Source organism: Myxocyprinus asiaticus, chromosome 34 (assembly GCF_019703515.2).
Source record: "Myxocyprinus asiaticus isolate MX2 ecotype Aquarium Trade chromosome 34, UBuf_Myxa_2, whole genome shotgun sequence".
In the NCBI taxonomy this organism is placed as follows: Eukaryota; Metazoa; Chordata; class Actinopteri; order Cypriniformes; family Catostomidae; genus Myxocyprinus; species Myxocyprinus asiaticus.
Genome location: NC_059377.1, coordinates 26656681 through 26680792, shown reverse-complemented (window position 1 = coordinate 26680792; position 24112 = coordinate 26656681). Strand labels below are relative to the sequence as shown.

At 37.2% G+C, this 24112-nt stretch overlaps 1 protein-coding gene and 1 pseudogene across 2 annotated transcripts in view; both read right to left on the bottom strand.

Annotated features, from left to right (window-relative positions):
• Window positions 1-11900: 11900 nt before the first annotated feature.
• Window positions 11901-13942, bottom strand: LOC127424966 (uncharacterized; annotated as a pseudogene).
• Window positions 13943-15662: 1720 nt separating this feature from the next.
• The window catches only part of LOC127425429 (syndecan-3-like), a 47438-nt gene continuing 38988 nt past the window's right edge, over window positions 15663-24112 (bottom strand). For both annotated transcript variants that reach the window (XM_051671444.1, XM_051671445.1), the window contains exon 5: window positions 15663-21926. In XM_051671444.1, the coding sequence (XP_051527404.1) occupies window positions 21760-21926 (167 nt within the window). In that variant the 3' untranslated portion in view covers window positions 15663-21759. The remainder of the gene's footprint in view (window positions 21927-24112) is intronic.

The following is a 24112-nucleotide window of genomic DNA, read 5'->3' as shown; positions in this document are numbered from 1 at the left end:
CTATTAGACAACACCACATTTTATTTAATAGTAACATTACCTTTAATGGTAAGAAGAACCAGAGCTGTGTGCACAGACCTCAACACTTAAAACAGGGTGACAGTAACAATTTTGGATTTATTTATTTTTAATCATGAACAGGTAATTTTGTGGAAAATGAACTTCAGACTTCCCAAATCATTTGAACAGTTACCAAATGGAACAACAAAATCAACAATAAAACTGGTTTAAATCAACTTGCAATCAGTGAAAATATGCAAGCTCATTAATTATTCAAGCCAAGTGCATGCTGGTAATACAAGCTTTGAAAAGTTAACCTGTTAACCTGTGAAATTTACTTAAATTAGCAATTAAATATAACAAGGTTTTCTAGTTTAGGACTCATACATGATGCATTGTAAAGATAAACACAATCATTAAAAATATTTACTCAATTTCTGAATTGAGTACAAATGTCAAATGTATTTACAATTTTCAAGTTCATACTTAAACTTAGTCAATGAGAAAGTACTGAATCTTTTCTGCTATATTTACTTCAGTAGGGCAAAACTAATGTAACATGAAATTACAGCAAATGGTATTGTTCACATAACAAATGCAGGATATTTTATTTTATGTATCATGTACTTCAATAGCCTATATCAGTCACCACTGAATAAACAGTTACTCATAATATGTTAGTAAAAGGTCTTATTAAGCAAACATGGCAGTCACTTTCATCTCACTACTTTTCACACTTTATCAGAGATCAAGCAGAGGCAGGAAGTGGCTGGGAACTGGGGCATGTATTCGCAGCATGAATTTGCGTATGTGTGAGGGTTACACTGTCAGAAGGAAATGGTGCAATGATCAGTCTTTTATACAATATTTCTGCCATCTTTTTTAGTTTTTCTTTTATCAAAAACTTCATCTGTGTCATGGCCTCACACAATCATACTTGAGAGTGGTTGAGTGAAGCTATGGGAAAAGAGACTAAAACTAAAGAGAAAAAAGTTTAAGAGTTAGTAGACAAGTAAAGATGTTTTTACAGAATGTTCAAACTGTAAAGTCTGGAAATAAACTAAAATAAACAACAAAAAATTTGTGGAAATAAATAAAGTTTTATTAATGTGAAAAGCTTTAAACAAAGAAGTTATAATTAGGGCTGTCAATCAATTATATATATATATATAATCAAATTAATTACATGATGTGCTGATTAATTAATCGAATTAATCACAATGAATTGTTTATATCAATATTTGCCGAGAAAGGTCCCAAAGTAAAATAGTTCAGTAAATAATTATAAATAATAATTTTAAATATAATACATAATAAATATAATAATTCAGATAATTAAAATACATTATTGTGGCAGACAAGTAAAGCATTGATTAGGTAATATAAACAGTATTTCTAAGTTTAAAACCTTGCATTCGGAGTTGCGCTCCGTCCAGCTGTGTTTGAACGCAATAAAGCTATGACTTCGGCAAAGGTCTGGGCTCTATAGCGGCTTCAATTGGTCAAGAACCGCCCATTTAGACAGGAAAAGCCATCTAAATGACATGTTAAGCGACCAGTCACAGTCGGTACGAGGTGTTTATGGGCGGAGTTATCGGTGATGTATTATAGCCTATCATAATAAATGATAGACATGGGGAAATAAATAATTTACATAATGGTGCGCAGTCTCCACAAGCGATTGCACAGAAAACACACAGGAAAATAGCGGAAAATGTGTAAAGAGTCCAAGTACAGCACAGAAAACCTCTTTATAGAGAATTTCATTATGCTTCAACTCATGGAAGTTCCATCGAATCAGCCAATCAGATTTGCGCTTAGTGGTTTGATAAAAGCGTTTTCCAGTTTTGTGTGCTATGTGCATGAGATGTGGAACAAGGGCTGTGGGCAGTATGTGGGCATGCCGTCTGAGGATGATTGATGGTATTTCTCAATGCTAAGAATGCATTCTCGTTTTTGTGAATATCAGTTTTTTCTAACTACCTTAAAAGAGCATACTTGGAAGACATGAGGACATAAAATGCATCTATGCAAGTTTTAAGATGTGCTGCGATATGTAGATTCAACAACCTCTTAACTATTTTCTTTTTTTGGAGGTGGGTGATGACATCAAACAAGTCCACAAGAATGTAAAAAAGCAAAAAGAACAGACACTGAGAAACAGCTGTACCTGGTTGTCTGTACCTGGGCTGTGTCTAGAAGGTAACCCCCCAGCAGCCTAAGTCTCACGCGAGACTCATTCGCTGTTGCTAAGCAGTAGCGGTTCTAGCTTGTATGGCGCCCTGGGCTTCAAGATGCCCCCAAAGTTGTTGTACAGGGGGACGGACGCCCCCTCATGCCCACCCCCCCGCAAGATGCCGCCATGGGTGCCCATGTCGCCCATGCCTAAATCCGCCACTGCTGCTAAGGGTTGGTGTAGGTTTATTGGTAAGCTTAAGGTTAGGGTTTCAATCTGGGGGGGGGGGGGGGGTCACCTTCTAGACACAACCCTGTACATGCTGCTGCAAGTTGCCAGTTCAGCTGGAGTTGCGCTTACTGCCCCTTGTTGACCGTGACTCGTAAAAACCCGCGGGATGATTAATTGCGTTAATTAATGCGATCATTTTAACACGTTATTTTATATGTAATTAATTGCTCTGAATTAATGCATTAAATTGACAGGCCTAGTTATAATGTAATATGAAGAATAACCATTTGTAGCTCAACTGGTAGTGCAGGGTGCTAGCACAGGGTCATGGGTTCAATTCCCAGAGAACACACAATGTGAAAAAAAAAAATTATACCTTATAATTATGTCACTTTGCATAAAAGCATATGCAAAAATGTGAATGTTGTGACACTGAGCATGCACATTACTTCTGTGTACAAAAGTGCACCAAATGTTGTGCTAATTAACCTCTATGGTATTTTGCCGCAAATTTGTCTGTCACTTGGTAATATAGCTAATACTAATACAATACTTAGGCCTAGTGATTGTCCCATGTATTAGGCTAGTAAATCTGCTTAGGCTACTTCTGCTGTTTTTAATAATGCATTTACAAAATTGTCAGCCAATGTCATCTTCATATGTAATCTTCAATGTCATAATTTTTATATTGGTGTGCGTATGCAGTTCATGGTAATATTAGTAAGTTACATGTTGGTTTTAATATTCTTTACTTTTACACATTAAACCATTTTTGTACTGTGCTGGGTGGGTCACCACATAATGTCCAATGTAACATCTGGTTCCTGGTTTAGTTCTCATCAACTCTCTTGTACGACAGTGCCCCCTTGTGGCAAAAGCGAATATCTCCTCTTACAAAATGCAGTAACAAAACGTAACAACAAAATCAACAATTAAAAAAATTATGTAAATCAACTTGCAATCAGTGAAAATATGCAAGCTCGTTAATTTTAAGACCCGTGCATGCTGGGAACACCAGGTTCGAAAAGTTAACCTGTTAACCTGTGAAATGTACTCAAAGGTTTGTGATTCCTGTTTGCATTTCTGACAAAGGTGTACAGCACTAATTCTTGTGTACACACCCACAATCACAACAAAAATTCAGAGACAGATTATTTTAATAGAGCCTACAAACAGCAACAAAACAAATAGAAGACACACATAAATAAAAAAAAGAAAATACTGTCTGCAGATCTTTACTGTCAGTGCCCTGAAACAAAACACAGAAGTTTAGCAGCAATATCAGAAATACAACTCGCTATCATGTACTACACAAAGTTTTCTCGAAACAAATCAGGTTTCTTTTTGCCTTTTGTGTGCAGTCATTACCTAACTGTTGTCAAAAGTGAATCAGTGAGAAATCGCAGTGAAAGGTAGGCTCTGGCTCGCTGACTCTGATTGGCTGGCTGTGCCCCATGTCTTCACACTCTGCCTTTACATTGGGCATCAAGGGGTCAGGGGTGGGTTTGGGTAGGCTGGGCTGGGGCGATCCTTGTAGCTGGACATAGTGCTGCTGGGGCAGCAGCTGAGGGTAGTGGTTCTCGTGACCATGTGATGATAGCTGAGGCCGAAATACTGCCTGTGTAAAGTGACCCGACTGACTATACACTCAGTGATCCATGGGTAGGCCTGAAATGCTTCATACAAACACATAAATTACACTTAAAGGGACAGTTCACTCAAAAATGAAAGTTCTGCCGTTATTTACTTACCCCCATGATAATGTTCCACTGCAGAAAGAAAGTCATACATGTCTGGAACAGCATGAGGGTGAGTAAATGATGAGTGAATTCTCATTTTTGGGTCAAATATCCCTTTAAAACATGTTTCCTACTAAATTATTTGTGCGGTTTGGGTGATTTCTCATTTTCCATGCACTCCTGATTGTAGAAGCATCTGGTTGCCTGTCTGAAGGTATGAATGTACACTACTGGTGTAAGCAGGCAGGCTGTTGTTAGCACCTGTGGTGAGGGGCAGGTATGAAGCACTGCTGCCCTCAGTGGGTTTGGGGTTGAAGTAAGGAGAAGGTGCAAGGTAGGACAGGTGGGAGTACTGGTGCAATAGTGTGTTGGTCTGCTGGGGCATAAGACAACTGCTTTCCTGGGTTAACAGTGTTTTTTTGTTGAGGTAGGAGAGTATTCGTTTGCAGAGTTAATAAGGTGTTAGACTGCTGAGGAAATGTGTTTAGCTGGAAATTCAATGTGCTATTCTGAGGAGCAGAGGTCATGTAGTCCAGCTTTACAGAGGAACCCAAGCTGTCATAATCAAACCTGCAAACACATTAGAGCTGTTAATTTTCACACTATTTTTTGTTTTAGTCATAGCTTTAATCTAATATTGACCTTTAAAATTAGTTAATATTTCATCATGTCATATTCATTCATTTTAGTCTACAAAAATATTATTTTTTAGTTGATGATAATGTGCAAAATGAACAAAATGAATGTAAAACTGTAACAGACCAAACTTTAATCAAATATTAAATAAAATTAATTTACCACTTACTTTCATGTAAGTGTAAATTGAGCAAGGCGATTTTTGTGAGTGAAGTGCAATCTATAATGAGCCTAATAAATGTACATAGAATGATAATGAACAAATTTAAATACTCAAGATGCAGTGCAATTAAATGCTTAAAATACCACACGCAAAAGTGCCGTTACTGTTTAGTGAATTTGCCCTTTGAGTTTTATGTACTACAGTAAAAAAGCAAGTATCAGCCTTCTAATGAAATAATTATTATGCGTCCATTGCTAAGATATCATCAGTGGCTGAGACTTTCCGTTTTACCTTGGTTCTTCTGGATCAGGTGCAACTCAGGATCAAAGCAACTCAAAATGATAGAGCAGGTCACATATTAGTTATATTAATATAATTAAAGGGATAGTTCACCCAAAAATGAAAATTCTCTCATCATTTACTCACCCTCATGCCATCCCAGATGTATATGACTTTCTTTCTTCTGCTGAACACAAAGATTTTTTTTAAAAAATATTTCAGCTCTGTAGGTCTATACAATGCAAGTGAATGGTGGCCTGAACTTTGAAGGTCCAAAAAGCACATAAAGGCATAAAAGTGATCTATACGACACCACTGGTTTAATCTACATCTTCATTTGCGATATGATAGGTGTGGGTGAGGAACAGATCAATATTTAAGTCCTTTTTAGCTATAAATATCCACTTTCACTTTCAAATTCTGCTTCTGTTTTTTTGCGATTCACATTCTTTGTGCATCTCGCCACCTACTAGGCAGGGAGGAGAATTTAAAGTGAAAAGGATTTAAATGTTGATCTAGTTCTCACTCACACCTATCACATCGCTTCAGAAAACACAGATTTAACCACTGGAGTCATATGGATTATTTTTATGCTGCCTTTATGTGCTTTTTGGGGCTTCAAAGTTCTCGCCACCATTCACTTGCATTGTATCGACCTACAGAGCTATTCTACGGAGATATTCTTCTAAAAATCTTTGCTTATGTTCAGCAGAAGAAAGAAGGTCATGCATCTGGGATGGCATGAGGGTGAGTAAATTATGAATTTTTATTTTTGGGTGAAATCTCTTTAAAGGCACCAGGTACCACATATATTCTGCTATTAGTTTCATCCACACAAAAGTATGAAACTTGCACACATTACACAAATTGTTGTTTTGTTTTCATTTCTTAAAAAGGAACAACAACAACAACAACAACAAAAAAACAAACAAGAGATTAATCGTGATTAATTATTGTAATGCACTAATGCATTTTTCTGTTTTATAGGTTTAACACAGCCAAATCAACATATTTTTCAAGTGCTTCATGGAACCTGTCTAGTGCCCCAGGGGGTAAACATACCCCTGATTGTCCAATAATAACACATCCAAATACTTGTACTGAATAGATTAAATTCCCAGCAATTTTGAGGACCTGTAAACTTTTGGATGCCACTTTGTAAAAATGCTCTTTGCTGACTTCTAGTGGTTAATGAGGGAACTGCAGGAGATGAGTAACCCATTTCATACTAACCCAGTGTCAGTCTGTGAGCTCAGCGGCATTGTGTCTGTGGAACTGTGCTCACTATGTTCAGGTGTGTCCAGCATCAGGGACACAGTGTGAATGGAGTGGTTGTATGTCGTGATAAGAGGCAAGGAGGCACGGCGAATCAGAGGAGGACTATGCATGGGAGGGGGCATGTACTCTAAAAATCCTCCTTGAGAAACACAATGTCCCACATCAACACAAGCTGGACCTGATGCAAAATGTCAAAATATAATTCAACACAAAATTACATACTGATAATGCACAAGAAGAAACCCCTTCTTGGCCCTAGAAAAAAAAGCAGGCTTATGGTTTCTAAGTATGAACAATTAGTGATGTTTGCCATAGCAAGCTTAATTCCTTAGCTTAAGGAATATTTAATAGCTTAATTCCTAATGTATAATGTAATGAAATTGTAAAGTCCTAATATATAGTTTAATTAGGTCTAATGTTTACCTGGTAGTTTGGTGCAGCTAGGAAGGATGGTAATGTGTGTGTGTGTGGGAGAGTGGGGTCCAGGCTTAGGATGTTGAGGTGCAACAGTGGGACCTGTGAAAACTGGTGGCCTGTGCACCCATGCACACACATACACGCAAATTTATACTTGTGTTATTAATTATTTTTTATATCGCATAACATTAGTGAAAATATCAGTTGCACTGTGTCAGTGTGGTCATACAATTCCAAGTCATGTTTTGCCATTCTAACCTGTTGACTTGGACACAAGGTGGACCCCGACAAGCAGGAAACCTTTTTGTTGTGACTTTTGCTGTTTTTCTCCATTTGGCTCGACGGTTCTGAAACCACACCTGTTGCAGGGATCAGGGCCAGATTTACGAAACATTCTTAAGAACTTTTTAAGTAGTATGTAACTTTTTATTACTTTCTCCTATCCCAGCTAAATATGCAGAGACATCTATGAATAAGCCATTCATAGTTTCATTTTCTTGAAAACTGTAAACACTGTGTCTCTGTACAAATTCCTGTTTGTTTTGAACAACCCATTTAGATCCACCCCCACCAATATTACTCAACCAATGGTGTGAGATGGGGGCAGTGTTATCTGACTGTTTGAACAAATGCAGACAAGGGGCGTTTTCAGAAAGCTATTTTGAATACATTTGCTGCGTCCCAAACCGCGTAATGTCAGAGTATGTACTTTATTTGATGGACACGTTATCTGCCGGCAAAAACAGTACGTTCTTTTAGGTGTGCCTGTGAGTAGTATGAATAGTTTTAGAACATACTTCATCCGGGGACGTGGGCATCATCTTGTGACCCAAGTATATAACGTAATAACAACGCACCATTTAATCACAAGGAACAATTATTTTGGGATATATATATGTATATTAAATATATATATAAAATATACACACACACACACACACAGTATATAACTTACAGCGATTCACCACCATTTGCTTAAATCCAGTGTTTTGAACATGATGTTGCCTCAGCTCCCGAGAGATTATGGGATCATTATGTGTCCAGTCCATCCGCACTTCAAAATCTCACCAGAAATAGTAGGTCATCAGGGTATTTCTCGCTTACTGCTTAATGAATACTGTGGATTCGGAAATACTACTCCATTGGCATACTGTTTTTGGCATACTATATAGTAGAAAAGTATGGATATTCGGATGCAGTGATTGTTTATTTTTGCAATTCCGTTCAGTGGCGCTAGTGTCGCAGAAATTACATACTTTAGCTTTAACTACCATTTTCTTCTTAATTTCTTCCTTTTTTTATTTTTATCCTCTTTTCTCCCCAATTTGGAATGCCCAATTCCCACTACTTATTACTCGTGATAGTGCGGTTACTCACCTCAATCCGGGTGGCGGAGGACAAGTCTCAGTTGCCTCCGCTTCTGAGACAGTCAATCTGCGCATCTTTTCATGCGGCATGTTGTGCATGACACCGCGGAGACTCCCAGCATGTGGAGGCTTATGCTACTCTCCGCGATCCACGCACAACTTACCACAAGCCCCATTGAAAGCGAGAACCACTAATCGCAACCACGAGGTGGTTACCCCATGTGACTCTACCCTCCCTAGCAACTGGGCCAATTTGGTTGCTTAGGAGACCTGGCTGGAATCACTCAGCACACCCTGGATTCGAACTCACGACTCCAGGGGTGGTAGTCAACGTCAATACTCGCTGAGCTACCCAATCTTTTTAATTTCTAATTTAAAGGTGCTATATGAAAGATTGACAACAAGCATTTGAAATGGGTACTGCAGTCCAAATTCAAAATATTGGAGAGTTGTCTGCCCCGCCCAAGACTCTAAGCTCATGCGGGTTGCCAGAATGTTGACACACAAATTAGCCAACTCAGCATCCGTTTTAAAGGATTTCTGGGCTTTAAGCTGTCTCCATCTTCCAAAGGCATCTCCAATATTTATCCTTGTTTTACTACGCCTCTGGTCATGGTGGTTTTTAGACGGATGGCGAGGCTTTTTAGGTCAGGTGGAATCTGTTATCTCTGATCCAGTTCATTTGCTGGCTTCCATGGCTGCAGCACGCACTGTTGTTTGCCTGTAAACTTGTTCAAATCTGGCAACCCAGTGGTGTCGAAATACTATTGGTGAGAGGGCAGTGATCACACAGGCCAAAACATAAACAGAAATTCCGGCCCGGAATGGAAACTTCAAAATAGAACATACTGACTGTAACATTGTTATCGGAGAAGCCAGTATTTCAACTTAGCATGTTTCTTAATTCTCTAATGACATATTATGGTCATTTTATGATTTAGTACAGCAAAAATATTACACATAGCACCTTTAAGAAAAAAAGTTTCGAAAATTATGAATTTACGAAAAAAAAAAAACTTTAAGAAAGTTCTTATCTTTTTTCATAAGATTGTTCTTAAGAAAACATCCAAATTCTCACCGTAAATTTTCTTAAAAATTGCCATAACATCGTAAAGATAAAATAACCTCACAGTTGTCTTATATCACAAAAGGTAAGACATTTAATGAATTTATTGGGTTGTTTCAAATGTGACGCATTCTATCATGTTGAGTCAGAAGTCACAACTGGGCTGTTTATATAGAAATAAGATTTTAGACAAAAACATGCTTTTGAATGTTTTATGTTATTTTTATATTCAGCTTTCAAATGATGTGAATGTTATCATGAAATTCAAACAATTAATGTTGTTTTGAAGCTTCTTAATGTGTGAACAATCATGCTAGTCAATTCAAACGGATGCACTACGTAGCACTCTCTTTCCGTGAGCTTTAGAGTTCATGTAAACAATAGTTATATGATTAGAAAGCTGAGACTGTCCTCCCTCACCCTTGCCCCTGCCTCTTACTTTCTGAGGTAATATCATTATTAAGCTTCCCAAGGAGAACTTTTTTCCTTGCAGAAATTTCCTCAATGAGAACTTCCAGCTCTTGTCTACTGAAGTTTTTTTTCCTCAATGTCAAATTTTTACCAGCAAGTAAATTGTCCTATGACGGTTATTTTTGTTAAACTAACACATCTCACGCACTTTACATTAAAAAAAAATTATTGTGATGTGTTTGCTACTTACAAAATGGTTGATAAATAAATACATTGATCATTATGATATACCAGTGCTAAGTATTGCAATTGTTGTATTAGACAAGGAAACCTCATGAGCAGGTTAGTATAATCAGACAATGTCAAAACCTGTCATTATATTCTTACTAATTTTTCGAGAATTGCACTTAAGAACATTCTTACGGACTTCTTGTAATTTATCCTAAGAACATTCTTTTTTTTTTCCTTAAGGGAATATTCCGGGTTCAGTACAAGTTAAGCTCAATCGACAGCATTTGTAGCATAATATTGATTGCCCAAAAATTTTTGTCTTACCCCTCCTTTTCTGTAAAAAAAAAAAAAAAAAAAAAAAAAAGCAAACATCTGGGTTACAGTGAGGCACTTACAATGGAAGTGAATGGGGACAATCAGAAACATTAAAATACTCACGGTTTCACAAGTATAGCCACAAGACTTAAACAATATGCATGTTAACAATATTTTAGTGTGATAAAATAGCTCATTACCCTTTTCTGTGTAAAGTTAAGCCAATTTTACAACTTCGTTGCCACAGTGATGTCATCAAACCCAAAAATGACTGTAAAAAAAAAAATCTGTAAAGAGGTTTTAACAGAAGAATTTATGTAAGTGCTTTTATAAAAAAAAAAGCTTCACATTTCTGTTTAATCCCTCCAAAAATTGGCCCCATTCACTTCCATTGTAAGTGCCTCACTTTAAACTCAATTTTTGCTTTTTGTTAAGGAGGGACGAGTCGAAATTATTGTAGTAATCAACATTATGCCACAAATGCTGTCAATTGAGCTTAACTTGTATTAAACCCAGAATATTCTTTTAAGAACATTTTCGTGAATCCAGCCCCAAAGTACAACTACATACTCTTGCATAAACTTTCTGATACAATGATCATTTTATTAATTTGAACTTCTAGAATGATAGATAGACTAAAGCAACATCCACACTAATACGTTTAAGTTTGAAACCTTTCCTCACGTCATAGTGTTCGGAAGTCTCCATTTATGGAGAAGCGCTGTTCCAGTGTGAATAAGTGGCGTACACATGGCAATATCACTGCGTATAACAACGGAAACGGTTTAGTGTACACATGGCCTAATATGAGAGAGGGTCGGATATTGAAAGGAATGAATGTCAGTGGACAGTGACCATGATTCTCTGGGGTGTAACACCGATGGCTGCCGAGATCTTTTTTTTTTTATATCTCCGTCAGGGTAGTGATCATCCTGAAACACTCGCTCCAGCTACTCCAACTGATCTAGAAGACATTGGGTAACACATGTAACTACAACCCCCTCACATTTATATCAATAAACACACTCTTAACAAAAACATCCCACATAAGGGCTGTTCAGTCATGTTGTCAATATATAGGCCAATACGGAAGGCTAATTCACCATGAGTTCCCATGGAAATTTCAGGATTCTAGAATGATGGTTTTCAATTTATAAGTAAATAAGGAAACTTACAAGCTTTTGTTCTACAACATAAAATTAAATACAGTCATGTCTCAATTGTGAATTTCAACTTCACAAGTAATCAACTGGACAATCATTGGAGTCTTATGTTGCAACTTATATTTTAAAAGCACCCAACAGTTTGAAGTATGTAACATTTGTAGTATGAATGTGTGTTGTACAACAAAATGGCAGATTACATTAAATAAGTTAACCACTGACCTTTTTCACTCATAATTCAAAAATTGCTGTTCTAAAAACCCATTAGGGAACCCATGGCTTGAAATGCCAATTCTTTTCCAGGTTTAAGACTAGAAACTAAAGAGCTCTGCTGTATTGTCCAAATACACCCACAAAGCATAGTCTATTTTCTCTCACCGGTGCTGTAGAAAGTGCATGTTTTCTTCTTAGGAGGCATCAAAGGAGCATCAGTGCTGATTGAAGGTAAAGCCGGTGTGCTGGTTTCTCCGGGGCTGAAAGGGGAGTATTGTAGGATTTTGGGGTGGTAACATGATGGATAAAGTTTTGAGTGGGGATTGTGCATGGCGCTGGGGTAGATTTGAGGTAGTAGGGGGGCATAACATGAGTTCTTCACTCATACATTTCTCTACCGACTGCTCACATACCATCACCAAGTCTATGGTGCAATCAGGGCTCATCTGCAAAAATACAGTCCTCCTCTAAAGGTGGCACTGCCAAATCCCTTGTCTCGTTTTCATCTTCGGCCTTTGTTTGGTCTTTTAAAATGACCATGGCACTTTCTCTCACTTTCTTATTCCTGTCCTTCTCCTCCTTTTGCTCCCCTGCTGTATTTTTCTCATTTTTCTGTCCAACATCATGTTTATCTTCAGTTTTGTTTTCTGCCTCATTTGTCTTGGGGTTCCTGTCTTCACGTTCTTGACCTATTGTCAAGTTCTCCTCAGTTTTTTTCTTCTAATTTCACCTCAAAGTTCCTCAAACTCTTGAGACACCTCGTCCTCCACCCCTTCCTTCTTTCTCTCACATTCTCTTGCTCAGTGTCTCTGTATCTGCAGTAACCTCTCTGCTCTCCTTCCTCACACAGAGGACATGGACTATCTGTAAATATGAATGGCACGGAAAAGAGAATAATACTTACCCAGCATAAGAATGGAGTAAAGCACACTCCCCAGCAGACTTTGGCATCCAAACAAAGAATGGTGTTTATTATGCTGGCTTGTCAAAGTCAAGCTATTGTACACACTTGGGTTAGAGCTGAAGTATGGAATTTCTGCAACGCTACCCCCACCGAATGAAATTGCACAAATAAACAGTTTTGAAAACAGCTTTCTGAATACACGCTTCATCTCCCATTGGTCAAACAATCAGATCAGTCCCACCCGCAGCTCACGCCATTGATTGAGTAATGTTGTAGGGGTGGGTCTAAGCAGGTCTCTCAAAACAAAGAGCAATTTTTATAGCGCCACAGAAACAGTGTTTACAGTTTTAGAGAAAATTAACCTATGAATGGCTTACAGTTGTCTCTGCATTTTAAGTTGTGATAGAAATATTTTAACACAGAAAAAGCTACAAACTTCAGCTTTAAGGTATTATAACCCAAGATACAATTTTTAGACTGTTACATCTTCTGACTTTGTAGTTTCTAACTAATCAGACAAACAGTTTTCCCAAAATTCCCTTTCAACTTCTGTTAAAAAAATGGAATGCAAGTCCTTCTGCAGTTTTCAAGTAACATCCAAAAAACTCAGCATAATCCTTCAGCCAATTCTAAATTGTGTTTTATCTTTTCTCACTGATTGGACTTTCTGAGTTTTCATTTAACATACGAATATCCCCTTAAACTCTCTTTTATATCCATCCATCTATATATCTAACAAATTTAAATTTAAACAGACAAGGCTTTGTCCAGCCACATTTACTTTTCTCTTCTAGCTTTAGATCAGGGGTGTTTAATTAGTTTAGTTCCAGCCCTGCTCCAAAATGCCTCCTTGTAATCTTCAAGCACTCCTGAAGACCTTGATTAGCTGCTTCAGGTGTGTTTAATTAGGGTTAGAGCTTAATTCTGCTGGACTGTGGCCCCTCCAGGAACCGAGTTTGACACCCATGCTTTAGATTAATTCAAGTCGACTTTGGAAATTCAGAGCCCTCATGTTTTCTTTATGCATTGAGTGTTTGAGCAAAGCGTGTGCCCAGGTACTAACTTATGTGGTGGAAACAATAAAATGCAACTCTATATTATTCCAGGAGATTTGTCAACCTATTCAAATAACTTAACAATAGTTCTGGATGCAGTTTTAAATGTAACACTTTCTCCACGTGCCCTAATTAGACAATAAATTGAACATCCGCCCAGTGCATCAAACCATTAGACTATTTTCAGTTTAGAAATTAGACCAATTAGACAATTATCGGTGGAATATATAGTGTCAATCAGCTCATTTACATCAAATCACCTACCGTAATCACTGGAAAACAAGGAATCTTCAGCCATCTTGTTGCCCATGCTTAACAGGTCTCTAACTGTAAACTAGAAATTAAAGTGTGCTTGAAAAAAGTAAAACTCTAGCATGAGTACTGATTGATAAACTGCATAGGCTTATATAGAACGAGGCGTTTGCATCATCTTATCGCGGTTCTGCAGGTGGATACAACAGAATTCACGCCCCCTTTACCTTTAGTAATATTTCTGTAATTTTAAGTGTCACATTTATCGGTTGCTGCATTTGCAAGCAGTAGCCATTCTCTAATAGTTTCAGTGTTGAAAACAAACGTTTCTTTGCTGTTTTTTTAAATACGTTGCAATATATCTTTAGTTTGGCTGTCTGTGCATGACTTTAAAAGTAAAACAACAAAAACTACATTAATTTCAAATAAATAAATTTTTACCATTAACAAATAAGCCCTAAATTCTGCCCCACTCAACAACAGTTTTCTTTGTGAAATTACTCTGCGTCTTTGTGGATCAAACATAATTGAATTCTGGATCATAAATATTTTGCTTTAATATACTTTCCTTTTATGTTAGATCACAAGGGTTCTGTTCAGAATATGTAAATGTGAGTGTTAATAAAGTAGCAGAAACTATGGCTATGTTTGGAGTGGAATACTAGCGTACTGTGCTGTATACACTGCACTGCTTCCTTTAAAAAAAAAAAAATAGTATGGCTGTGTCTCGTTTGGAAGGATGCGTCCTCCTGAGGTCGCATTTGTCGGCCGCATAGGTCATTGAGGCTGTCTCGTTTCAGAAAAGCAAGTAGGACACTTCGAATGCAACCTTCTTTCACGGGAATTCGGAGGATGCATGAGGTGTATCCTTCGTGGGCACTCACAACCCACAATTCTTTGCTTCAACGGAAATGTCTAAAAAAAAAAAAAAAAACGATGCCAATTTGCCCGTAAATATGATGTTTAAACGCAAGGAATGCTAATTCCCAAGTTGAAGTACCTCAGTAGATGGGTGCAGAGTATATAATATGTATAATCATATTAACATATAATTAAAATAAAGTATTAGACTAAAACTACACCTGTAAAATCTATTTTCTTTTCTCTTTACATCATTATAATTCTCCTAAATTTTACCACATACATTCCCTTTCAAAGAGACTTTGTTCCCTTCTCACTAAAAGCGCTCGCGCTTGTTAAAGAGTGGCGTGCTGTCATTGCAACCGTGTTACGTTCTGTTTCCTACGAAGGCCGTCTCGTTTAAACGAAACTTGTTTAAAGGAGGATGCTCGGTATACTGCAGCCTTCAAAGGACGCGTCCTACCTAGCATGCAGCCTTCCAAACGAGACACAGCCTATGTGAAACAATATGCATGATCCAAGGATAAAGTATGCTATAATACATTGGTCAAAAGACACGGTGTATGTTTAATTTAGAGGTTGGCGACCAGTTTTCTTCTTTGCACTTAGCAGTTTTTTTTTTGTTTTTTTTTTCATAAAAATGTCATAACTCTTAGCAGCTTCTGGCACAGGAAATTAAAGGTCAAGTTGAGTGCATTGCATTTATGGGATGCAGTATTCAGCAGCAAGCTGTTGTATAATGCACATTTTGGCCAATGTATTATGGTCATCCAGGTTTTCTGTGCATAGAGAAAGTATAGAGTACAGTACACATACTCCAGAAATAGTCAGAATAGTATGGTAGAATGCTTTTCCAAACATAGCCTATAAATTCTTAGCCAAAGAAGTCACAGCAGCTACAGAGGTAACCAGTCAGGTTTTTATTTAGAATAGAGTGGCATATTAGTGACAGAACTTTGCCTCTTTATACACAAATCAACCAATGAGAAAAAACAAAAAACAAAAACAAAAAATTTCTTTAAAAAATTAGTATGTATAAAAGCACGCTGGGCGACCATCAGACCAGGACCATGCTGGTCTGTGATTGGCACACAGACACAGGAAGGCCCACCTCATTTTTGGCTATGAATAGAAAGAGTGACAGGTAAAAACGAGTAGAAAAGACAGCAATGCAAACTCAAAGTTCCACTGACATCCATAACATTATCACACAGTGACCTCCACACATACCCGAGTGGACAGGTGCATGGTTGTTGTTGGGAGGTGGGTGCTTCACAAGGACGTGTGTATGTGTTGGTCACATGTAAAAATTAGACTGTAGGACAGGTGGGGTGAAAGCTGTGAACAATTTGATCTAAATATTAACCTCCAGCACTAAAAGCTTGAAAAAGCCTATTTTTCTTTAAAAAGGAATCTTTCATTAAACAATCATTATGTCTTCACACCTGAATTTCATACTAATTGTAGGCCTGTTAAGCACAAAAGCATTTGATTAACATTATTCAAGTCTATATTCCAATTAGACACTAATGATTGCTGGGGTTTTGTAAGTATTTGAAGTAACAGTGGTAGGGTCAGTTTTTCGAAACAACTGAAGACAAATTCTGAACTAAATATGGAACCTTTAGGACAAGAATATTGGGTTTCTCAGTGTCCAGAAAACTAACTCTCAATACAGCATTTTATTCAAAGGTGTGCAGGTCATGAATTCCTCTAGGTCCTAATTAGAGGCTCTAGGCTGTGATGCTAGGTAATAGGGAGATTCTCACGAAACCTGTCAAGAAAACGTCCTGGTCATATTTAACCCTAAATTAATACAAAATACTAATTTTGCCTACATTAAAGTCTATTAAGATTTATTGAACTGTGACATTATTTTCAGGACATTTCAACACAATTCCCCCCCCCCCCCCCCAATTCTCATTACCTTAACGTGTCCGGAGGTTTCACTTTTACCATTATTTTCAATGATGATTCTTATTAACACCATCATTGTTTTACTGAATTAAAGTAAAAAAGATGCTGTTGTACAATGATTTTTAAAAATTTAAATCAGCAAAAAATTAAAAGGCAGTACCAAGGGAGTAATACTATGATGTATAAATACTTTGCAATTAAATAATAGATTTTTTTTCTCACATTTTTCAAGTATCATAATGACCATCTTTTTTTTGCATTGCGGTAATGAGTATATCACAATAACCATATTTTTTTCCGGACTGCGTTAATAAGAGTATCATAATGACCACCTTTCTCACATTGCAGTAATGAGAATATCACAATAACCATTTTCTTTTTTGCATTGCGGTAATGAGAATATCATAACTACCATCTTTTTTCGCATTGTGATAATGAGAGAATCATAATGACTATCTTTTTTTGCATTGCAGTAATGAGAATTTCAGAACCATCTTTTTTCGCATTGTGGTAATGAGAGAATCATAACCATCTTTTCACATTGCGGTAATGAGAATATTCTAACAACCATCTATTTTCGCATTGTGGTAATGAGAGAATCATAATGACCATCTTTTTTTGCATTGCGGTAATGAGTATATCACAATAACCATATTTTTTTCCGGACTGCGTTAATAAGAGTATCATAATGACCATCTTTCTCACATTGCAGTAATGAGAATATCACAATAACCATTTTCTTTTTTGCATTGCGGTAATGAGAATATCATAACTACCATCTTTTTTCGCATTGTGATAATGAGAGAATCATAATGACTATCTTTTTTTGCATTGCGGTAATGAGAATTTCAGAACCATCTTTTTTCGCATTGTGATAATGAGAGAATCATAATGACTATCTTTTTTGCATTGCGGTAATGAGAATATCAGAACAACCATCTTTTCTCGCACTGCGGTAATGACAATATTATAACAACCATCTTTTTCGTATTGCGGTAATGAGAGAATAATAATGACTATCTTTTATCGCATTGCAGTAATTAAAATTTTACAATTACCATCTTTGTTTGCATTGTAATAATAAGAATATCACAATAACCATCTTTTTTCATATTGCAATAATGAGAGTATCTTAATGATCATCTTTTCTCGCATTATGGTAATGACAATTTCATAATTACCATCTTTTTTCACATTGTGGTAATGAGAAATCAGGGGTAAAATCTGCGTAACTGTAATGAAAATAATTCACAATGTTAAAAAAATCGTAAATGTCCCTAAAATAGGCTGTATTTTCTATATGCAAAATATAATTTCTTATTTGCTATGATTTTAGAGTAAAATAGGACCAGGAAATGTTCTAGACAGGTTTTGTGAGAATCACCCAATATGCTTTTAAGTGTTTGTGCAATTGTGTCATAGAGTGACTTAAGTGTGGGGTGAAGGGAATATATCCCCACAATGGAAGAACTGCTTGGGAAGGCAAAACACTTGCAGATGCATTTAAACAAGCAAATACTCACATATACACTCTTACACTCAAAGAACATGATCATACAGCTTAGAGAGTACAATATTCAAGCTACAAGTACAGTTGCACAGGTGTGACATTACAATCTTAGATTGAAGCACAACTGCCCCATATGGATGCAACCCTATCTCTGATTTCCCCCTCCACCCCTAAATGATCAAAGAAAACAGTGTGGAGTCTTTAATGTTCTCTAGTACACACACTAAGTTAATAGTTAACTGATTTATTATGCTCAAGTGTGCCTTATGGGTAGATCTCTCATGTAAAAAATCATTACCATTCTAAATGCATGATTAGTGATATAGTAGGAAGCTATCTGATGTCATATTTAGTGTTAGGTCAGCTTTACCCTCAGCTTAGCGATATTTTTATAAATAGTGCCCTATTCTGACGGCAACTGTTTCTCAGGGTGACATCTGTAAAAGTACATTTTCATGGCCCCTCAGTGATAAAACTCATGCATTCGGATGACAATTAAATCACAGGGGACGAGCGAGACTTTTTGTAGATCACATGTTTGCAGTTGTGCTTGTTATATGGAAAATTCATCAATCCACAAACTGTGTCCACTGTATTTGCGTTTAAATATGTTTGGAATTACGCTAAAGTAAAAATAAGTTTTTAAAGCATGAGGGAACCGTGCTGCAAACATATACAGTGTACATTTTCACATACGGAGCAAGCCAAAATTCTTGCGAAGAGCAATTAAACGAATCAAGAACTGTAGGGTCAAGACTGTTTATCAATCTGTTTATCAGCCAAATCAGTCTGTCAATGGGGGTACGCATGTTTCATCACCCGCATCACCTCAGTTGCGCCGCTTTCTCTCTCCTAAGCGCATGAAGCAGCTATAGAAGCTTCACAAATCAAAGACAGTAAAGATAGTTCAAATGAAATTTGAGGAGCTATGGTAAAAATTATTTTCTTATGTGGTGGAAATTAAACCTTTTAAATAAGATAGAAAATTTTCTGGGAATACTTGACCCGTATAAACGAGTAGTCATGCAAGCCCTATGTATAAATGTATTTAGTAAACGTTTCTACATTATAATGTAATATATTAACATTTTATTACATTGCTGCCATAATAAAGGACCATTTAAAAAGTTTACGTGATCTGATCCTCGTTTTTCTTTCCTTTCTACTTAAGAGCTCCTACTCACTGTGGTGGAGTGGCGACATAATTTTATTATTATAAAACAAATTCTGTTACACAATCCTCCATCTTTCACAACTGTCCATTAGACAGAGCTGTTACAAAGCGCAGCGCAAACGTACGGCACTTAGCAGTGGTCAAAAAAGATTTCCAAAACGGCTTTTGGATAATAAATTCAGAGATGTGGATTCAGACGGTAATTAAATTACCACATGACCTTGGTGTTTATCAAAAAACAGTAGGTAATTTGGCCGGGAATTTTCTAGCGGGAGGGAGGTGGAAGAAAAACACAGACATTTCGGATGCGGACGCCAATAAAATCACTGACTACCCCCTATAAATGCTGGAATTACCTCACGTCCCCATGTAAAATAACCGCCGTCCAAATAGGGCTAGAGCGTTTTCTAAATGTCTTTTACTGTGTAAATATTGAGGATTCACTGGTTTTTAAGTCTGTGTGACAATGTTGCTAAGCACACAGCCCATTCCAAATGCTACACTGTTACTGTTACATGTTTAAATATTTAAAATGATATGTACTAATTGTCAATTTTCGCTCACTTCTTGAGCTACAGCTGTGAGTAACGCGGACGTCTCACCTTATGACATCTCACATACATTCTGAGCACGTCAACCACAGAGTCAGGTGATAACATCTGAGTGTTCTGTCGTTGATAGCTTGTTATTGCTAATTAATGCATTTCTAGTAATTTTGCTTGAATAAATTAGATGTATCACAAGCCATGACATATTTCAACAAAAACAAAGCCACTGAGAAAAACAAAAAACACAGCAATTATTTTTGTCCTTCCTGCTTCATTAAAGGCTTTCAGCTCAGATACCTTGGTTAGATATTTCTTCTGGACCATTAAGTTTAATGTTTGCCTTGCATCTGTTAACCACAGCGATAATGTTCCATCAACATAAACCTAATCTTCACAAGTACCATATCAACAACTTCCTATGTCTTATCTTAAAGAAGTCTTGAGCTGACAAAATGACCGTCCATCAGAAAGATTTTTTGTGTGACATTTGTGAATGAGAAAATGTGCAATTCTGTGTTTGGGTGTGCACAAAAACCAGAGATTTGATCTAATGACCTTTAAAATACCAAACCACTGAGGGAAAGGTTTACGCATTTCACTGGGCTGATTTCTCTGGGTTCAGCTGACAAAAATAGTTCACAATGTAGATTGCAATGGTAATGTGTAGATGTTTGGGTGGATATCAATAGCGTGTGTGTGCAATTTTTTTAGTACAATAGCATGGTTAAAAGCATGATAAAACAAAAAGTTGAGTTGATATTTACACCAATAAAACCTTACTACACAGGCTAAATAGATAATATCCTTCACTATGAATATTATGATCATCATTTTCCTTCCATTCAGAGCTGCTGATATATTATTGATTATTACTATTGATTACTAAAATCTTTATACAGTGCAGAGGAGAAGCTAGTCCTCTGAATCTATGCATGCGCTCCCTCACAGCAAATCTGCAGTGTTTTTATGTGCTGTGTTAAACATTGAACTTGTTTCGGGCTCTCTGTTCCAAATAGACGGTACGAGGCCTGTCGTGCTGACACACACTCTCACCAGCGGAGGGAGTCAGTCTGTGCGTGTGAGTGTGCATTTGTGCGTGTATGTGTGTGTGTATCTAGGCTCAGGTCATAAGTGCACCTTAGACATACATCACACGCACAGGCGCAAATATACACACACACAGATACACATTATTCTCTGGTCGCGCTCAGTCTGTAGCACCAGGGAACTGGAAGGTACCACACAATGTTGGATCACTGACCTTGGTGACAGGAGAGCATTTCGAGTAAGGTCTAAAATTCCTCATCTACGTCTCTCTCCTTTTCTCAAGCAACTCTTATTTTCTCCCTCACTCCATGACCCCCTCTGTCTTCATTTTCTCTCCCTTATTTTTTCATGCTTTTTTTATTTTGCTCCCATGTTTTCAGTCTGAGAGGAATATTGTGCAGAAACAAATAAGAAACGCAGTGTCTTTACAAAAAGATTCAGGTCATAATTTCATAGAACAACGATCCTAAACATATCAATAATAACATGTTTTTAAAAAAGAATTTTTTTTCTCTCTGTGTATGTCTAGACACCCCCCCACCCTTCACTGGCCCTGTCCCACCCAAAACCCCACCTAAAGCAACTTCTGGTTTTTTAACGTTGATCTTTTTCAGTTTTTTTTTCTTCTTTTTTTTTTTGAAAAAAGAAAGTTCTGAGTCTGTGGAGTGAGAGGAACTCTCATGGGGAAATCAGGGAAGAAAGGGATCAAAGGAAAAGGGTGAGAGATGAAAGGGAGAAGAGAGGGAGGGGGATCTGATAAAGAGGGGAGAAGGTTGGAGAGATGGAGGGGAGAAAATGTATGGTTGTTAGGCATAGAATTCCTCTTGCTTGTCTGGTTTCTGGTAGGTGACGGTGGCTTGTTTAGGCTCCTCAAGTGTGTAGCTTCCTTCATCTTTCTTTTTCATCCGGTAGACGAGTAACATGACGAGGAATGCGGCGAAGAGTGCCCCGACTACACCTCCAACAATCACAGCTAGAGAGAGAATGAAAGAGACATTAATAAAAACAAACCAACAAATAGAGGCACATAGACACTTGATCAAGGAAGGGAAAGGTTTAACTCTGTATAAAACTAAAGCTTAACTTTTCTGTGAGAGTGAAATGCGAAGTACAAGCTAAAATATAACTAATTTCACGCTATAGCCTGCCACTCCTACTTCTTTACCTATGACCAGGAAGTCTGTAAATACAAAGGCAAACAGTCCTCCAATAAGAAAAGCTGAGGAGAGAGAGACAGCATATCAGATAACAGGGAGAGAAACGAGAGGCGAGATGGTGACAGAGACAACATAAAAAAATATATGAAAAAAAACACAGACTTGAAGGTAAATGTGAGCAGGGAAGAGAGACCATGAGCAGAAGACTCTGTTCTCCAAAGAGACAGCTAAAATGAAGTTCAATGGAGGCTACTGCTTTGAGATTGTAAGAGCCAAGCTGTTCTCTCAACAGATAATCTAAACAGAAAACTACTACTCTTAAAAGGATAGTTCAAAAATGAAAATTCTCTCATCATTTACTGACTTTCATGCCATCACAGATCTGTATTACTTTCTTCTGCTGAACACAAACAAAGATTTTTAGAAGAATTTTCTTCTCAGTAGGTCCATACAATGCAAGTGAATGGTGGCCAGACCTCTCAAGCTCCAAAAAGCACATAAAGGCAGCATAAAAGTAATCCATCTGACTCCAGTGTTTTAATCCATATCTTCAAAAGTGATATGATAGGTGTGAGTGAGAAACAGATCAATATTTAAGTCCTTTTTTACTAGAAATCTCCACTTTCAAATTCTAAAAGTAAAAGTTAAAGTGGAGATACAGTATATGGTAAAAATATTGATCAGTTTCTCACCCAAAGTGATTGCATCGCTTCAGAATACATAGATTTAACCACTAGTCATATGGATTGCTTTTATGCTGCATTTATATGTTTTTTGGAGCTTCAAAGTTCAGGCCACCATTCACTTGCATTGTACGGACCAACAGAGCTGAAATATTCTTCTAAAAATCTGCGTTTGTGCTCAGCAGAAGAAAGAAAGTCATTCACATCTGGGATGGCATGAGGGTAAGTAAATGATGAGATAATTTTCGTTTTTGGGGGAACTATTCTTTTAAAATTACAGCTAACTTTTGCATTGATATGCAGTAATGGTGTTTTTTTAAAGAGCTCAAACTGAATGACTAAAAGTAGTTTAATTCAAAATGAGGTAAACTGGTTATATTAACATAACTATAGACAGGCATGTCATTTATATGAAGATGTCACGGGAGTGTAAGGCCTGTTTCACACCACATGTGAAAGCAGCATGTTGCTGCGTAGTATAAGTGTTGCTGCAAGTAGAGATTCGCATTGAGCCTTTTTGCTGAACTCAGCAGAAAACACATTGAAAATGCACTATAAACCTACTGTATTTAAAATCACAATCATATTTGAAGCAATATACTATAAATGGAGCGAGTTACTCTGCCAGTTTAAAAAAAACAAAATGATATCCGTCAGGCTTGATGTGAGTTACACATGCAGTGAAAGGCACAAAAACAGCACATTCTCTTCAGAATCCAGACAATTAAGCGGTTTATAGCTCAGTTTTGGGGTTTGGGTTCCATTCTGTGTAGATTAATTACCATATTCATGTAAATAGAACTATGCAATAATGCTGTAGAGTTTACAGTTATGTGCAGTCTATTCATTTACACCATATCTAATCTTACAACAAACAGGCAGATAAAAAAAGACAGACAGACAGACAGACACAAGACAAATAGACAGACAGGTTCACAATCTAAAACAAAATATGGTCCCGGTACTTTCCCCTTAGTAACTTTATTGATGAGAATTCTTAAGATGAATGGCACACCCGAGGAGACTTTTTCCTCTTGCATTCTCACACACAAACGGAATCCCTGTAATGACATCATCTTGAGTCGATCCATTTTTGTTCTGACGTTTGCACGTGCGATTCAATAGCAACAACAAAATTGACAACACAGATGGAGGCTACACTTTTTTTAGGTAACAGTCTTTACACTGGGCGCTTGAGCCGTGCGTGCGGTGCTGTCCCTGAAGCCCCAGTGAGAGGAGTGATGAGGCTTAGCCTATTTTAGCCACACACCACATGCTGAACTCACCAGAAAACATGTTGAAAATGCACTATAAACATA